Source organism: Bos javanicus, chromosome 10 (assembly GCF_032452875.1).
Source record: "Bos javanicus breed banteng chromosome 10, ARS-OSU_banteng_1.0, whole genome shotgun sequence".
Taxonomy (NCBI): domain Eukaryota; kingdom Metazoa; phylum Chordata; class Mammalia; order Artiodactyla; family Bovidae; genus Bos; species Bos javanicus.
Window position 1 is genome coordinate 43012358 of NC_083877.1, and position 16749 is coordinate 43029106.

Genomic DNA, 16749 nt, shown 5'->3' on the forward strand with positions numbered 1-16749 from the left:
ATAGAATAGCTGGTTGTGAACTTTGTTGAAACTTGTTTTTTGTCCTACTACATGTTTCATTTTTAGAAATATTCCTTGTAACTGTGAATAGCACTTTTTGTTTACTAATTGTTGATGCAGTGTGCTGTGTATGTTGATTAGCTCAGGCTTGCTTATATCTTTCAAACTCTTAACTGATTTCTGGACTGCTTGATCTACCAGATACTGATATCTGATAGGTACTTTAAAATTATGAAAGATGTTTTAAGCTGTAACAGTAGATTTGTCAATTTTCTCTTAATATTCCCTTAAGATTTGTTTATGGATCTTGAGCTAAGTTGTTGCTGCTGCTGCTGCTAAGTCACTTCAGTCGTGTCCAACTCTGTGCGACCCCATAGACAGCAGCCCACCAGTCTCCCCCGTCCCTGGGATTCTCAAGGCAAGAACACTGGAGTGGGTTGCCATTTCCTTCCCCAATGCATGAAAGTGAAAAGTGAAAGTGAAGTCGCTTAGTCGTGTCTGACTCTTAGCAACCCCATGGACGTAGCCCACCAGGCTCCTCCGTCCATGGGATTTTCCAGGCAAGAGTACTGGAGTGGGGTGCCATTGTTAGGCACACACAAATGTGGAGTTGTTACATCTTCCTGATGAACTGAGCCTTTTGCTTTTGTATAGTGAACTTCTTTCTTCTGAGTAATACATTTTGCCCAAAGGCTATTTTGTCTGGTATTAATATAGATCTTCATATGTGTTTTGCTGATTTAGTTTATGGGCCTACTGAGCAGGAGTGGCTGAAGTAGGAGGCTGACTGACATGCACAAAATGAGTCAGTCACTTTGTCCATCTGACTTTTGAGAACCTCCTCTAACAGTAAATGCCCTTTGTTGAGCATTCACATGGGACCAAATATTCTTATACTCCATGCCCATTCCAAAGGTCCAGGCATATATTTCTTCAAAGTACCTTCAAAATGTTGGCTGCTCTCTGTGTGAATTGGTGCAGTTCTGTTCCTTTGACATATGCTGCAAGCCTCATAGGTACTATCTGCTCATATATCTGTCCACTCTGTTAGAAGATAGTAAAAGGTTTCTTCTTCACTCTTGCCTCTAAATGTCATGAGTCCCTTTCATGGGCAAAATCTAAACCAGAATCCGGCTAAGAAGGAATTGTAAGAATTGTACTATAGTTTCCACACTTCCAGTTTCTGCCATATAGAGAAGAGCTTAGAATGGTGGAGATAGATCTGAGCATGACACGGATGATGTTCAGCAGAAGGAGTAGCCACCCATTTTCAAAATAGCTGACTCAGAGATGATTAAAGGGTGAGACAGTTCCTTAGAAACCACACAGTATAACTGCATGTGGATTTGTTTGTTTTCTTTCATTGGAATTAACACTTCCCATCTGGTTTTTTCCTTAAAATATGTGAGCATATTTTCTCATGATTAGGTATTTTTCTATAACATGCTTTCAGATGGCTCCATATTCTGCAGAGTATAGCTGTGACATAATTTATTTACAATACCCTAGAGTTAGAGATTTAGATTGTTTCCAATTTTTTGTTAAATAAATAATGCTGTAATGAACCTTTATGTAAATAAATACATATGCACAATCCTGACATTAATTTCCTTAGGATAAATTCCTAGAAATTGAACTGTTTCATTAAAGGGTATGTATAGTTTTTAGTGTTTTTTTAATGCTCTTAATTCTGAGCGTATATATTTTTTAACCATTGCAAGTTATAAAGGCAAAATGCTTATCTCTTTTTATTTTTTAGATTCTCCTTTTAATTAGCATTTCCTCAGTTACTGAGAAGACTGAACTTTTCCCCCTATGTCTATTAACCATTCATTTTTCTTCTTTTTTGTTGTCGTTCGGTTGCTAAGTCATGTCCGACTCTGCAATCCCATGAACTGCAGCATGCCAGGCTTCTCTGTCCTTCACTATCTCCTGGAGTTTGCTCAAACTTATGTCTACTGAGTCAGTGAGGCCATCCAACTATCTCATCCTCTTTCGCCCCCTTCTCCTTTTGCCTTCAATCTTTCCCATCATCAGGGTCTTTTCCAATGAGTTGGTTCTTCACATCAGGTGGCCAAAGTATTGAAGCTTCAGCTTCAGCACCAGTCTTTCCAATAAATATTCAGGGTTGATTTCCTTTAGGATTGAAGTCTTTTCATGTACACACATGAATATATGAAATATATGTGTATATATACTTTATATGTATATATACATAAAATGCCCTAATCATGATGACATTGTTCTTCTAGAGACGTTACTGTTTATGGAATGCTTTTGGATTCAGTAAAAATAAACAGCCTGCTAAATAATTTGTTTCATCGAAGCTCTCAAGTTTCAGGAGCTGCATTATTCCTTGTAACCCTCATCCTCAAAGGTGTTGTTAATAGCAGAACAATTTGAGAATCTACATAGTAGTGTTTTGTGGTCTGTTATGTGTAATCATCTCATTGTAACTTAAATCTCTACTCTTGCTGAAACAATCTTAAAATTCATTTTATGAATTAATACTTTTTTTTGTTTGTTTCTTCAACTCCATTTGTCCCTTTCTGAGTAAATATCCTTTGGCTATATTTTTGAAAGTCAGTCTCAGGTGCTCATTCAAATGTTTTCTCTGTCATTCTTCAACTTCTACTGTTAGAAAAGATTTAATAGTTTAAGAAGAAATAATATTTCCTTTTAATTTCAGTTGCCAAGAGACAGTTTCCTAGGTGCTATGTCTTTTGTCTATAAAAGCTTCAGTATACTCAGAGTTAGTCATCTTTCGGGGTTTGATTTTTGCTGGAGAGATGAAGTATAGAGTTTACAATTAAAGTTAGAAATACACACCACAGCATTTTCAGTATATTGAAATGATGATTCTCTATAAGTTTTTGAAGTTCCTTTTCAACATATCTTAATTCAGTAGCTGAGTGGCCAGCTTCCATTAATTTAAAACATCACATAGAACAGAAAAGTCCCTAAAACCCCTTTACTGAGTATAAGATTCAATATGTAAAAAGGTGAAATGATATATACTTGTTGGTTCTCTCCTTGTAAGCTGTACATTTGTATTACTCATAGTAAATGCTGAGTCCCATCTGATTTGCTTCTGACCTGTTTCCTGCCTTTTAAAGATTTACATAGTACTCTGAATTGAAACTAAGCTTAGTTCAGCAAAACATATTTAAGAGGGTTGAAATCTGGTGCTAAAGAGACTTGGCATATATTCCAGAGGACTTTTGAATTCTTTCAGAACAAGGATAATATTTATTGCTTAGATAAAATATAGTTGTGAATAATAAATCAAGTGTAAAACTGTTGTTCTTGCTTATACTATATATTCTAATATCTTTTGGTTATTTTCTATCAAATTCATAAAAATGTTTATTGAGTACCTACTGTGTAAGCTTCTGTTACAAGTTTTTACGAAACATAAGACGATCTCTGCTGTCTAGATAATTTCAATCTGTTTTCAATTTTGACCTCTTTTTTTCTTTCACAGAAACCTAAGTTTTTCTAAATAGTTTTAAAAATATTTCCAGACATAATTCATATGCCATAAAATTCACTTGTTTAAAGATGTGTAATTCAGTGGTTTTTTAGTGTATTCAGAGCTGTGCCTTCATTACCACAATTTTAGAACATTTCATTAGCCCCCAAAAGAAAATTTGTACCTCTTAGACATGACCCCCTAATCTGCTTCCAAACCACTTTCTGCCTCTATAGACTTGCCTCTTCTGGACAGTTCATATAAATGGAATAATAGAGTATGTGGTCCTTTGTGACTGGCTTCCTTCATTTAACATTGTGTATTCAAGGTTCATCCATGTTTTAGCCTTTTTTATTGCTGGATAATATTTCATTGTGTGGGTATCCACACTTTTTGGATCCATTTATCAGTTGGTAGACATCTGGGTTGTAGCCTATCTGAATAGTTTTATATGTAGATGTTGATTACCATTAATATATATATAGATTGTACAGTAGATTTCAGCTAGGAAGTCTTTCTTAACTTTAGATGAGATACAAACTAATGATTATATGTTTATGACTACACAGGTTCATTTCTATTAATAACAAAATATTTCTATATTTTTAAAAGTTTCCTAACCAAAAAGGAATATTTAATATGGCAATTGGCTTACATTGTAATGAGACATTTTCCCATAAACTGCCTCATTATTTTAAAGTCACAACTCAGATATTTATTTTATTTTACAGCATGCTTACATCATACTTAATATATAATCTCCTTCCTCTTCAGTAAGCCTACTGGTAGCTCTTCAAAGACCTTGGACATCTAAACTACAAGTTCAAAGTTATATATCACATCCATACCTACACGTTGGAGAGGATAATTACATACAAACATCCACTGATGCCTTTTCTCTTTCTCTCACCCCAATATCCACTCTGTCCAAGATCCTTTCAAATCTTATGCTATGCTATGCTAAGTCACTTCAGTCGTGTCCGATTCTGTGCGACCCCATAAATGGCAGCCCACCAGGCTCCCCGTCCCTGGGATTCTCCAGGCAAGAACACTGGAGTGGGTTGCCATTTCCTTCTCTAGTGCATGAAAGTGGAAAGTGAAAGTGAAGTCGCTCAGTCATGTCCGACTCCTAGCGACCCCATGGACTGCAGCCTACCAGGCTCCTCCGTCCATGGGATTTTCCAGGCAAGAGTACTGGAGTGGGGTGCCATTGCCTGTCTTATTTTGCATAATCTGGCCCTTCATACCCTTGCCAAGTTGCTGCCGATACCTATACACCCTTTGCTGTTCCTCAAACATGCCAAACACACTCTCCTGCACTTTTTTCCCCAAATGATACCATACTATATAATACACACTGTTTTATACCTTGAATTGTTTTTTCATAAAATACATTGGCAATTGTTTCAAATGAGGTTCTTTATTCTTTATGAAGTGAAGTGAAGTCACTCAGTCATGTCCGACTCTTTGTGACCCCATGGACTGTAGTCTACCAGGCTTCTTAGTCCATGGAATTTTCCAGGCAAGAGTACTGGAGTGGGTTGCCGTTTCCTTCTCCATTATTCTTTATAACTACCTTATACTTCATAGACGAATGGATCATAGTTTATTAATTAGTCCCATGTTGATGGGGATTAACATTGCTTCTGGTATTTTGAATATGTATGAGTCTGTCTGCAGGATGAACTCTGAAATGGCATTGCTGGGTCAATAAGAATGTATATTTGTATTTTTTGTAATTATGTTCCAAATTGCTGCCTGAAGATGCTATGTCCATTAAAATTCCCACCTGCAGTATCTGAGAATATAGATTCACATCCCAGCTAATGAAAGGAGTTATCTCTGAACTTTATAAATCTATTATATAAAAATGTATCAATATATTTTTCACTTTTCATTTGCAAGATTCATCAAGAGAATGAATCTCACAATGAAAGTGAAAGAGGAGAGTGAAAAAGTTGGCTTAAAGCTCAACATTCAGAAAACTAAGATCAGAGAAAGAAGAAAAAAAAAAAAAAAGAAAACTAAGATCATGGCATCAGGTCCCATCACTTCATGGCAGATAGATGGGGAAACAGTGGACACACAGTGGCTGACTTTATTTTTCTGGGCTCCAAAATCACTGCAGATGGTGATTGCAGCCATGAAATTAAAAGACACTTGTTCCTTGGAAGGAAAGTTATGACCAACCTAGACAGCATAATAAAAAGCAGAGACATTACTTTGCCAACAAAGGTCCGTCTAGTCAAGGCTACGGTTTTTCCAGTGGTCATGTATGGATGTGAGAGTTGGACTATAAAGAAGGCTGAGCACCAAAGAATTGATGCTTTTGAACTGTGGTGTTGGAGAAAACTCTTAAGAGTCTCTTGGACTGCAAGGAGATTCAACCAGTCCATTCGAAAGGAGATCAGTCTTGGGTGTTTGCTGGAGGGACTCATGTTGAAGCTGGAACTCTAATACTTTGGCCACCTGATGCGAAGAGCTGACTCACTGGAAAAGACCCTGATGCTGGGAAAGATTGAGGACAGGAGGAAAATGGGACGACAGAGGATGAGATGGTTAGATGACATCACTGACTCGATGGACATGGGTTTGAGTAGACTCCGGGAGTTGGTGGTGGACAGGGAGGCCTGGCATGCTGTGATTCATGGGGTCGCGAAGAGTCGGACATGACTGAGTAACTGAACTGAACTGAACTGAATATCTTTTAATATGTGTGAAATCATTTGATATTGTGGTTTTTGTTATTTGCTTGTTTGTATCCTTTGTCTGATTTTCTAATTTCACATTTAAATCTAAGATTTATTTGGAATTAATTTTTATTTATGGTGAGAGCTAGAGTTGAAGGTTCATTTTTCCCCCCTTATATGAATATCCAGTTGAATTAGCATCATTTATTGAAGATCATACTTTCTTCATTTATTGCAGTTGCACATTGTTTTAAGTCAGCTGCTTGTGTATTTGTGGGTCGTTTCTGAAATCTCTGGTCTTCTCTATTTGTTTACTTATTTATCCTTGTCACAATATCACTCTGCCTTGATTATTGTAAGTTTTAAGTATCTGTTGGTGTCTCTTAGTGTAAATCCCCCAACTTTGTCTTTAAGGTTGTCTTTGTGTTTTTGGCTCTTAGCCTTTCCATATGAGCTAGTTAATCTTCATAAACAGGATTTGTACAAGAAAGAAATAAGCTTGTTAAACAACTAGAAAGATTGCTGAGAATTTGATCAGTATTATAACCAGTCAAAGAATCCAGGGGAGCATTGATACATTTATTACGGAGACCCTTCTAATCTGAGAACACATATATACCTCTTTCAGTAATGTTTTGTATTTTTCTGTACAAGCCTTAAATATCTTTCATTAGATTTCAGTGGTACATTACAGTCGGCTCATACTAGATTTTAAGAGCTGACCAGGTGCATCTTTTCCCAGATCCACACTCAGTGAGTCACTCTGGTAGATTGAATTGGGTCATAGTGGTAGTATTTATAGCACAGAAATTGGCAAATGCTACAAATCAGGACTTTTCCACACCCACCTACCTCTAAGAGCTGATTGTTAAATATTTACCAGCACATATATTACTAGATGTATCAGGTTTAATAATAATATGTAAATGGGATTTGATTGTTTAAAAAATTATAATATACAGTAAAATTCAAGGTATAATGTACAATACAATTTATTCATATATTTTCCTTAGTTAAGTGTTAGTTCAAGTCCATTTCCTATTTTTAATTGGGTATTTCTTCATTATCCTTGAGTTTTGAAAGTTCTTTATGAATTCTATAAGTTTTCTTAATCAGATATATGATATGCAAATATTTTTTCCAAGTCCATGGCTTGTCTTTTCATTTTCCAAATAATATCTTTTGAAAGCAGACATTCTTAATTAATGAAGTCTAGTTTATAATTTTTTCTTTTATGGATGCTACGGTCCTGATATTTGTCAGTTCAGTTCAGTTCAGTTCAGTCGCTCAGTTGTGTCCCACTCTTTGCGACCCCATGAATCGCAGCACGCCAGGCCTCCCTGTCCATCACCAACTCCCGGAGTTCACCCAGGCTAGTGATGCCATCCAGCCATCTCATCCTCTGTCATCCCCTTCTCCTTCTGCCCCCAATCCCTCCCAGCATCAATGAGTCAGTTCTTCACATGAGGTGGCCAAAGTACTGGAGTTTCAGCTTTAGCATCATTCCTTCCAAAGAAATCCCAGGGCTGATCTTCAGAATGGACTGGTTGGATCTCCTTGCAGTCCAAGGGACTCTCAAGAGTCTTCTCCAACACCACAGTTCAAAAGCATCAATTCTTTGGCGCTCAGCCTTCTTCACAGTCCAACTCTCACATCCATACACGACCACAGGAAAAACCATAGCCTTGACTAGATGAACCTTTGTTGGCAAAGTAATGTCTCTGCTTTTGAATATGCTATCTGGGTTGGTCATACATACATACTTACTTCCAAGGAGTAAGCATCTTTTAATTTCATAGTTGCAGTCACCATCTGCAGTGATTTTGGAGCCCCAAAAAATAAAGTCTGACATGGTTTCTACTGTTTCCCCATCTATTTCCCATGAAGTGATGGGACCTGATGCCATGATCTTCGTTTTCTGAATGTTGAGCTTTAAGCCAACTTTTTCACTGTCCTCTTTCACTTTCATCAAGAGGCTTTTTAGTTCCTCTTCACTTTCTGCCATAAGGGTGGTGTCATCTGCATATCTGAGGTTATTGATATTTCTCCCGGCAATCTTGATCCCAGCTTGTGCTTCTTCCAGCCCAGCGTTTCTCATGATATACAATGCATAGAAGTTAAATAAGCAGGGTGACAATGTACAGCCTTGACGTACTCCTTTTCCTATTTGGAACCAGTCTGTTGTTCCATGTCCAGTTCTTTTTTTTTTTTTTTTTTCCATGTCCAGTTCTAACTGTTGCTTCCTGACCTGCATACAGATTTCTCAAGAGGCAGGTCAGGTGGTCTGGTATTCCCATCTCTTTCAGAATTTTCCACAGTTTATTGTGATCCACACAGTCCAAGGCTTTGGCATAGTCAATAAAGCAGAAATAGATGTTTTTCTGAAACTCTCTTGCTTTTTCCATGATCCAGTGGATGTTGGCAATTTGATCTCTGGTTCCTCTGCCTTTTCTAAAACCAGCTTGAACATCAGGAAGTTCATGGTTCACATATTGCTGAAGCCTGGCTTGGAGAATTTTGAGCATTACTTTACTAGTGTGTGACAGGAGTGCAATTGTGCGGTAGTTTGAGCATTCTTTGGCATTGCCTTTCTTTGGGATTGGAATGAAAACTGACCTTTTCCAGTCGTGTGGCCACTGCTGAGTTTTCCAAATTTGCTGGCACATTGAGTGCAGCACTTTCACAGCATCATCTTTCAGGATTTGAAATAGCTCAACTGGAATTCCATCACCTCCCCTAGCTTTGTTCGTAGTGATGCTTCCTAAGGCCCACTTGACTTCACATTCCAGGATGTCTGGCTCTAGGTCACTGATCACACAACTGTGATTATCTGGGTCGTGAAGATCTTTTTTGTATAGTTCTTCTGTGTATTCTTGCCATCTCTTCTTAATATCTTCTGCTTCTGTTAGGTCCATACCATTTCATCTCTCCAAAATTCATATGTTGAAAACCTGAAGCCCAGTGAAATGGTATTAGAAAGTAGGGCCTTTGAGAGGTGATGAGGAAATGAGGGTGGAACCTTATGAATGGATGTAATGCTCTTAGAAAAGAGATCCCACAGAACTCTGCAGTCTTTCCCACCCTGTGAGGATACAATGAGAAATATGTAACTTGGTAAAAGGTCCTTATCTGACCACGCTGGCACCCTAATCTCGGACTTCCACCCTCCAGAACTATGAAAAAAAATTGTTATACATAAGCTAGCCAGTCTGTGGTGGTTTGTTGTAGCAGCCTAAAGAGACTAAAACTATGGGTCATGCTTTGGGAATCGTATCTAAGAAATCATTGCCAAATACAAGGTCATAAATCTTTTCTTTTACATTTTCTTCCAAAAATTTAATAGTTTTGGATTTACCTTAAGGTTAGTGATCCATTTTGAGTTAATATTTTGTGTAGAGTGTAATATATCTAGGTTTACTTTCTGCATTTAGATATCCTGTTGCAGTACCATTTGTTGTGAAAACTGTTCTTTCTCCATTGAATTACCTTAGCATCTTTGTCACAAATCAATTGAACATCCTAGAGAAATTAAAACATGTGTACACATACCAACTTGTACATAAAGTTTATAACAGCATTATTCATTGTAGCCAAAAGTGGAAACAACCTAAATGACTATCAACTGAATGGATAAACAAAGTATAGTATATTCACACAATGGAATATTATTTGACCATAAAAAATGAAGTACTGACATGTACTGGATAAACCTTGAAAACATTATGCTAAATCAAGAAAAGTCACCAAAAGATCACATCACCTACTGTATGATTCCATTTATATGAAATGTCCAAAATAGGCAAATCTTTGATACACTAATGGTTGCCTAGGGCTGGAGGTAGGTAAGGAAGAATGGGGATGACTGCTAAGGATGTGGGTATTTTGGGAGGTGACCACAACGTTATAAAACTAATCATGGTGATAGTTTGCACAATTATTAAAAACCATCAAATCGATTATTTCCTTTAAACTGATAAATTATATGTTATGCAAATTATATTCCAGTTAAACTATTACAAAAATTAATTGACCAAGAACAAGTCAACTGATTATATATTTGTGAGGGCTTTTCTAAATTTCATTTTGTAACTTTTTGCTGCAAGTATATAACATATAAGAAATCAACTTCATATCCAGAAACTTTGCTAAATTTATTAATTATCTATATATTCTTTTGGATTCTCTGCATACCTAATCATGTCATCTGTAGATAATGATATTTAATTTCTTGTTCTCCCGCCCTTTTATCTTTGGTGAATTATCTCACCTGTTGCACTGGCTAGTACTTTCAGTGTAATGCTAATTAGAAGTAGTCATCCATGTCAGATCCCTAATTTCAGAGAAATCTTCATTATTTCAAAACTAAGTATAATATTAGCTATACCTGTAGATACCATTAATCAGATTAGAGAATTTTCCTTCTATTCCTAATTTGTTGAGTTTCTTTTCAATCAGAAATAAGTGTTACATTTTTATACCTGTTTTTATGAATCTGTTGAAATTATTTTCCCTTTTACTTAATATAGCCAATTGCTTGCCTTTGAATATTAAGCTAACCTTGAATTTCTTTAATAAATAAATACCATGTAGTTGTGATGTATTCGATTTTTTATTGTCTCTGGAGTTGAATTGCTATGTATTTTTAGAACTTTTTGAGTTTAAGAGACACTGGCTTATAATTTTCCTTTTTAAAATATTCTTGACACGTTTTGGTATGATAGTTTTGCTGAAAACACAAAACAAGTTGAGAATGGTGCCTTATTTTTGTTCTCTGGAAGAGTTTGTGTAAAATGCCCATTTTTTTTTTCTAAATATTTGGAAAAATTTACCATGGAATCTCACCAACTGAGCCTGGAGTTTTATTTTGTTTTGTTTTTGCATGAAGATTTTAAAATACGAATTTAGCTAATTTTCCAGATATAAGATTATTTCTATTTTGTATTTATTCTTGTGTAGTTTTTAAAATAAATGATGTTATTTTTTATTTATCTATTTCATTAAAATTATCAAATTTATTAACAAAAATTATTCATAATGTTCTCATATTATTTTTAAATATAATGTAAGATCTGTGTGATACCTTTTTTAATATCTGATAGTGATAATCTGTGGGAATTTTTCTTTTTTCTTTGGTCTTAGATTATTGAATTAATCTTGATCTTCTAGTTTATTGATTTGTGATACTATCTTTATTATTTCTTACCTTTTCTTTGCATTTAGTTTGCCATTCTTTTTCATCTTGAGATGGATGTTAGATTTTGATTTTTCAAACATTTTTCTATTAAATTCATTCCAGGTATAAATTTCCTCTAAGCAAGATTCTAACATGTCATATTTTCTCTACTTCTATATAAATAAGATACTACACACTAACATATTGATTTTAATATTCATATGGAAAGGATCAAAATAGCCGCTGAAGAATTGATGCTTTTGAACTGTGGTGTTGGAGAAGACTCTTGAGAGTCCCTTGGACTGTAAGGAGATCCAACCAGTCCATTCTGAAGGAGATCAGCCCTGGGATTTCTTTGGGAGGAATGATGCTAAAGCTGAAACTCCAGTACTTTGGCCACCTCATGTGAAGAGTTGACTCATTGGAAAAGACTCTGATGCTGGGAGGGATTGGGGGCAGGAGGAGAAGGGGATGACAGAGGATGAGATGGCTGGATGGCATCACTGACTTGATGGACATGAGTCTGGGTGAACTCCGGGAGTTGGTGATGGACAGGGAGGCCTGGCGTGCTGTGATTCATGGGATCGCAAAGAGTCGGACACGACTGAGCAACTGATCTGATCTGATCTGAGGAAGGGTTTGCCCACTATTTATAGTGACTTTTCATAAAGCTGTTTTGATTAAGATAAGGTAGGATTGCTGCATCAGTTTGTAGATAGACGAATTGATAAATGGATTAGAACAGTCATTAGATCATTTAGTGTACAACATTTTCTAATTTATTATGATTTCTTCTTTTATTCATAGGTTATTTAGAAATTTACTGCTGATTTCCAGACATTTAGGAATTTTCTAAATATCCTCTTGTTACTGATTTCTATTTTAATTTCTCTATTGTCAGAAAACATATATTATTTTAATACTTTCAAGCTTGCTGAGATCTGATTTATGAACTGGTACATGGTCTATTTGGTAAATTCCCCATACGAACTTTAAAAAATGCATGATTCTGCAATTATTAGATGTTAAATTTGGTCAGGTTGGCTAATGATACAGTTCACATCTTTGACTTTTTTGATATAATGTCTGAATTTTTAGACAATGGAGAAAAATTCCTAGAAGTATATAATGTACCAAAAGTTTCTCAAGAAGAAATAAAAAGCTTTATTACTACTAATATAATTATAGCATCATAAGTATTAATGAAATTGAGACAGTAGTTACAAATTAATCTCACAAAGAAAATGCTAGACCCAGATAGTTTTATAGGCAAGTCCTATCAAAATGTCATAAAACTATTTAATCCTTTACTACTCTTTCTGAAGATAGAAAAGGAAGAATTTGCTAATTCATTTGGTAAAGCCAATGTAACTTTGTTAATAAACCAGTCAAAAACAAAATGAGAAAGGAAAGTTATAGACTCAACTCATTTATGAATCAGTTCAGTTCAGTCATGTCTGACTCTTCACAACCCCATGGACTGCAGCATGCCAGGCTTCCCTGTCCATCACTAACTCCCAGAGTTTGCTCAAATGCATTTATAAATATAGCTGTATAAATCCTAAACAAATTTAGCAACCTGTATCTAATAGTGTGTAATTAATATTCTGCACCCTGAAAATATTAGATTTATACAAAAGTGAAAAGTTATATTACTCACTACATGGCAACCTGCTCCAGTATTCTTACCTGGAGAATTCCATGGACAGAGGAGCCTGGTGGGCCACAGTCTATGGGATCACAAAGAGTCAGACACGACCAAGTGACTTAGGAAGGTAATAGATTAAAGAGGAAAAACCATATGGTCATCTCAATAGCTTCAGAGAAGACAGTTAATAAAATTCATTTTTCCATTTATGATTTTTAAAAATCAACAGTAAACTAGAAGTAGAAGAGAACTTCCTTAACCTGATAGCATAAAATGTATCTATCAGACCACATCAATTAGAACAAATGTGACCTCAGATATTGGAGACACTTGCATTAAAATCAGAAGTTGTGCCCACTAAAATCAATCTGGGATCTAATCCCAAATTGACAATTACTGTGTGAACGCTAGTATGTATGATCTTGAAAAAGTTACTTAAGCCAACTCCTAATTTCCTTGTATATCAAAAATACAGATAATAATAAATAACTTGGTGGAGTATTGAAATAAATAAATAACACAAGAAAGCATCTGTGGTAGATTGCCTGATACAGGAATTTTTACCTGTTTTTCTTGGGCAAGGCCAGTTACATATTTGGCTCTAGTTTGCTAAGTCTGTAATAATACTTACACATATACCAGCCGGGGTTCTAAGTGTATTACATGTGTATGTTAATTCACAACAACTTTATGAGGTAGACACAAAGAGGTCAAACAACTTGCCTAAGGTTACTCAGCTAAGAAATGAGGAAGTCTTGATTGGAATCTCGGCCATCTGGTTCCAGAGCCTGTGTTTTTAACCACTACACTATACTGCCTTTCTAAAGAAAGGGGTTGTAGGTTGTATCAGTTAATTATTGCCTGTTATGTTGCATAATAAATGGTCATAAAACCTCAGGGGCATAGAAGAATGGCATTTATTGATCACATGTTGAAATTGTTGTTAGGCAAATCTGTTCGTCTTGACTGGGCTTCCTCATGTGGCTGGGGGTTGGCTTGCTGGGGGCCCTGGCTGGAACTGGGCAGTATGCCTCTGCTTCAGGTGTCTCTCATCCTGCAGCAGACTAGTCTAGGGATACTCTCAGGATGAACAGCAGAGGTGAAAGAGCAAAATGGAAACACACAAGTACTCTTTCAAGCTTCTGCTGCGTCATGTCTCACATCCTCTGCTGTGTCATAAAACAAATCACTTAGCTAACCCCAGAGTCAAAGTGGGAGGACATTATGAAGGTACATTAAAAAGGCTACGGATCTAAGAATATATCACTTGACACATTGAAGTTGTTTTATAATATACTACAAATACCAAAGTCTAGGGTTCAGAAATCCTTATATATTAGGGATGATTTCTAAAATAGGGCCTTTGTCAGCAATAGCATTTTGACAATTAAATACAAAACTTTGAAAACACACAGGCACGCACACACATACACAAACACACATAAATTTATAGAAAATAGGCAGAAACTTCTTCCAGGAATATTTAGTTCAATTTGTAATCCCAAGGCAGTGGTAGTGATGATGATCATAGCTGACTTTTATGAATTTTCTGTGTGCCCAGCCTTGTTCTCAACACTTTACATGTAGTAACTCCCTTCATCTTTCCAACAACTCTTAAATAGATACTATTAATAGTACCTGTTCTGTTTTACGGATGAAGAAACTAAGAGATTTAGTCATTTCCCAGAGTTACCCACCTTGTTTATAAGATCTCCACACAAAGTTAACTTTCAAAAGCTTTTTATTTTTTGATTGAATTATATCCAGACCACTTTGCCATGGATTTGAAGGGCTTCTATAATCTGGCCCTACCCAATTTAATTATCTGTAACTTCCATTGCTACAAAGTATAATTTTAGAATATGTGATTCTGAGTCCCTCTGTGTATTTCTTCCTACACATGTTCAGCTTTAAAAAGTGTTACAAGAATCCTTAATGTGAATAATTAAACTTATTTCTAAGGGATGAAGTGTAAACTAAAGCTATTTTATTCTTTTGCTCCAAAAGTGGAGGCCTTTGCTTTGATTTTTTTTTCTCACTCAATAAACAGAGATCTCTGCACTGATTTAGAGCTTTCTTAAAAATAAAATTCTATTTAATTTGGCCACTTGATGAGAAAGACGAGCTGTAAGTGTTTCTGAGATACAATGTAAGTGACAGCATATATGTCCATAAAAGGAGCATTTCTAATTCCACTGTAGAAAGTGAAGAGGAACTGAAGAGTCTCTTGATGAGGGTGAAAGAGGAGACTGAAAAAGCTGGCTTGAAATTCAGCCTTTAAAAAACTGAGATCATGGCATCCAGTCTCATCACTTCATGGCAGATAGAAGGGTGAAAAATGGAAACAGTGACAGATTTTATTTTCTTGGTATCCACAATCACTGTGAACAGTGACTGAAGTCATGAAATTAAAAGATATGCCTTGCAAGGAAAGCTATGACAAACCTCAACAGCATATTAAAAAGCAAAGAGATCACTTTGCCAACAACGGTCCATATAGTAAAAACTATGGTGTTTCCGGTAGTCATGTACAGATGTGAGGCTGAGCACCACAGTTTGATACTTTCATACTGTGCTGGAGAAGACTCTTGAGAGTCCTTTGGACAGCAGGGAGATCAAACCAGTCTATCCTAAAGAAAATCAATGTTGAATATTCATTGGAAGGACTGATGTTGAAGCTGAAGCTCCAGTACTTTGGCCACCTGATGCAAAGAACCGACCCACTGGAAAAGACCCTGATGCTGGGAAAGATTGAAGGCCAAGGGAGAAGAGGGCAGTAGAGGATGAGATGGTCAGATAGCATCACTGACTCAGTGGACATAAATTTGAGCAAACCCTGGGAGATAGTGGAGGACAGAGGAGCCTGGCATGCTACATTCCATGAGGTCTCATAGATTTGGACACAACTTAGCGACAGAACAACAACAAATTCCACTGTGGTCCTGTTTCAGATGTTTGAGAATCAAGAGGTACATACACATTTCCTGTGTTCTGAGACGATTTCTGAATAAATTCTTATCTTATTCAACAGGTGGGTTTTCAGAAAAGACATATGAATGGAGCTCCGAGGAGGAGGAGCCAGTGAAAAAGGCAGGACCGGTCCAAGTCCTCATTGTCAAAGATGACCATTCCTTTGAATTAGATGAAACTGCTCTAAATCGGATCCTTCTCTCAGAGGCTGTCAGGGACAAGGAAGTCGTCGCTGTATCTGTGGCTGGAGCATTTAGAAAAGGAAAATCCTTCCTAATGGACTTCATGTTGAGATACATGTATAACCAGGTAGGGAAGAAGTTTAAAAAGTTTTCTGATTTCTGTGCTTCTATCAGTTTGTGTTTTTATTTATAGTAGTGTCCAATGTTTCCATTATTATGTTCCCTAAAGATGAACTAGTTTAAAAATGCTATCGTGTAACCATTCCAACTCTGGTGCTTTGGGGACCAAACTATATAGGCCACTTTGTCTGAAGCCACTTTGCTACATTTCCCTTAGAACGTAACACATTTTAAAAAATTCTTCTGCAAATAGACAAGTACAGTGATACAGTTATAAACTTTACATGTTAGTGTTTAAAATGCCGAATAACTTTTGTCATAATTTTTATTATACTTATTTTGTGCCCAACATTTACTATGACATTTTTCATACATGCAGCAAAGCTAAAAGAACCTTGCAGTGAATACCTGGATGTGCACTGCTTAGATTGTACCAATAACATTAATAATCTTGCTTTACTACTTTTGTTGTATCCAGCTATTCTTCCCTGTTT

General features: G+C 36.2%; 1 protein-coding gene across 3 annotated transcripts in view; it reads left to right on the forward strand.

The window, feature by feature from the left end:
* The window catches only part of ATL1 (atlastin GTPase 1), a 73798-nt gene that overhangs the window by 14025 nt on the left and 43024 nt on the right, over nt 1–16749 (forward strand). For all 3 annotated transcript variants that reach the window (XM_061430943.1, XM_061430945.1, XM_061430944.1), the window contains exon 2: nt 16015–16262. In XM_061430943.1, coding sequence (XP_061286927.1) covers nt 16015–16262 — 248 coding nt within the window. The remainder of the gene's footprint in view (nt 1–16014; nt 16263–16749) is intronic.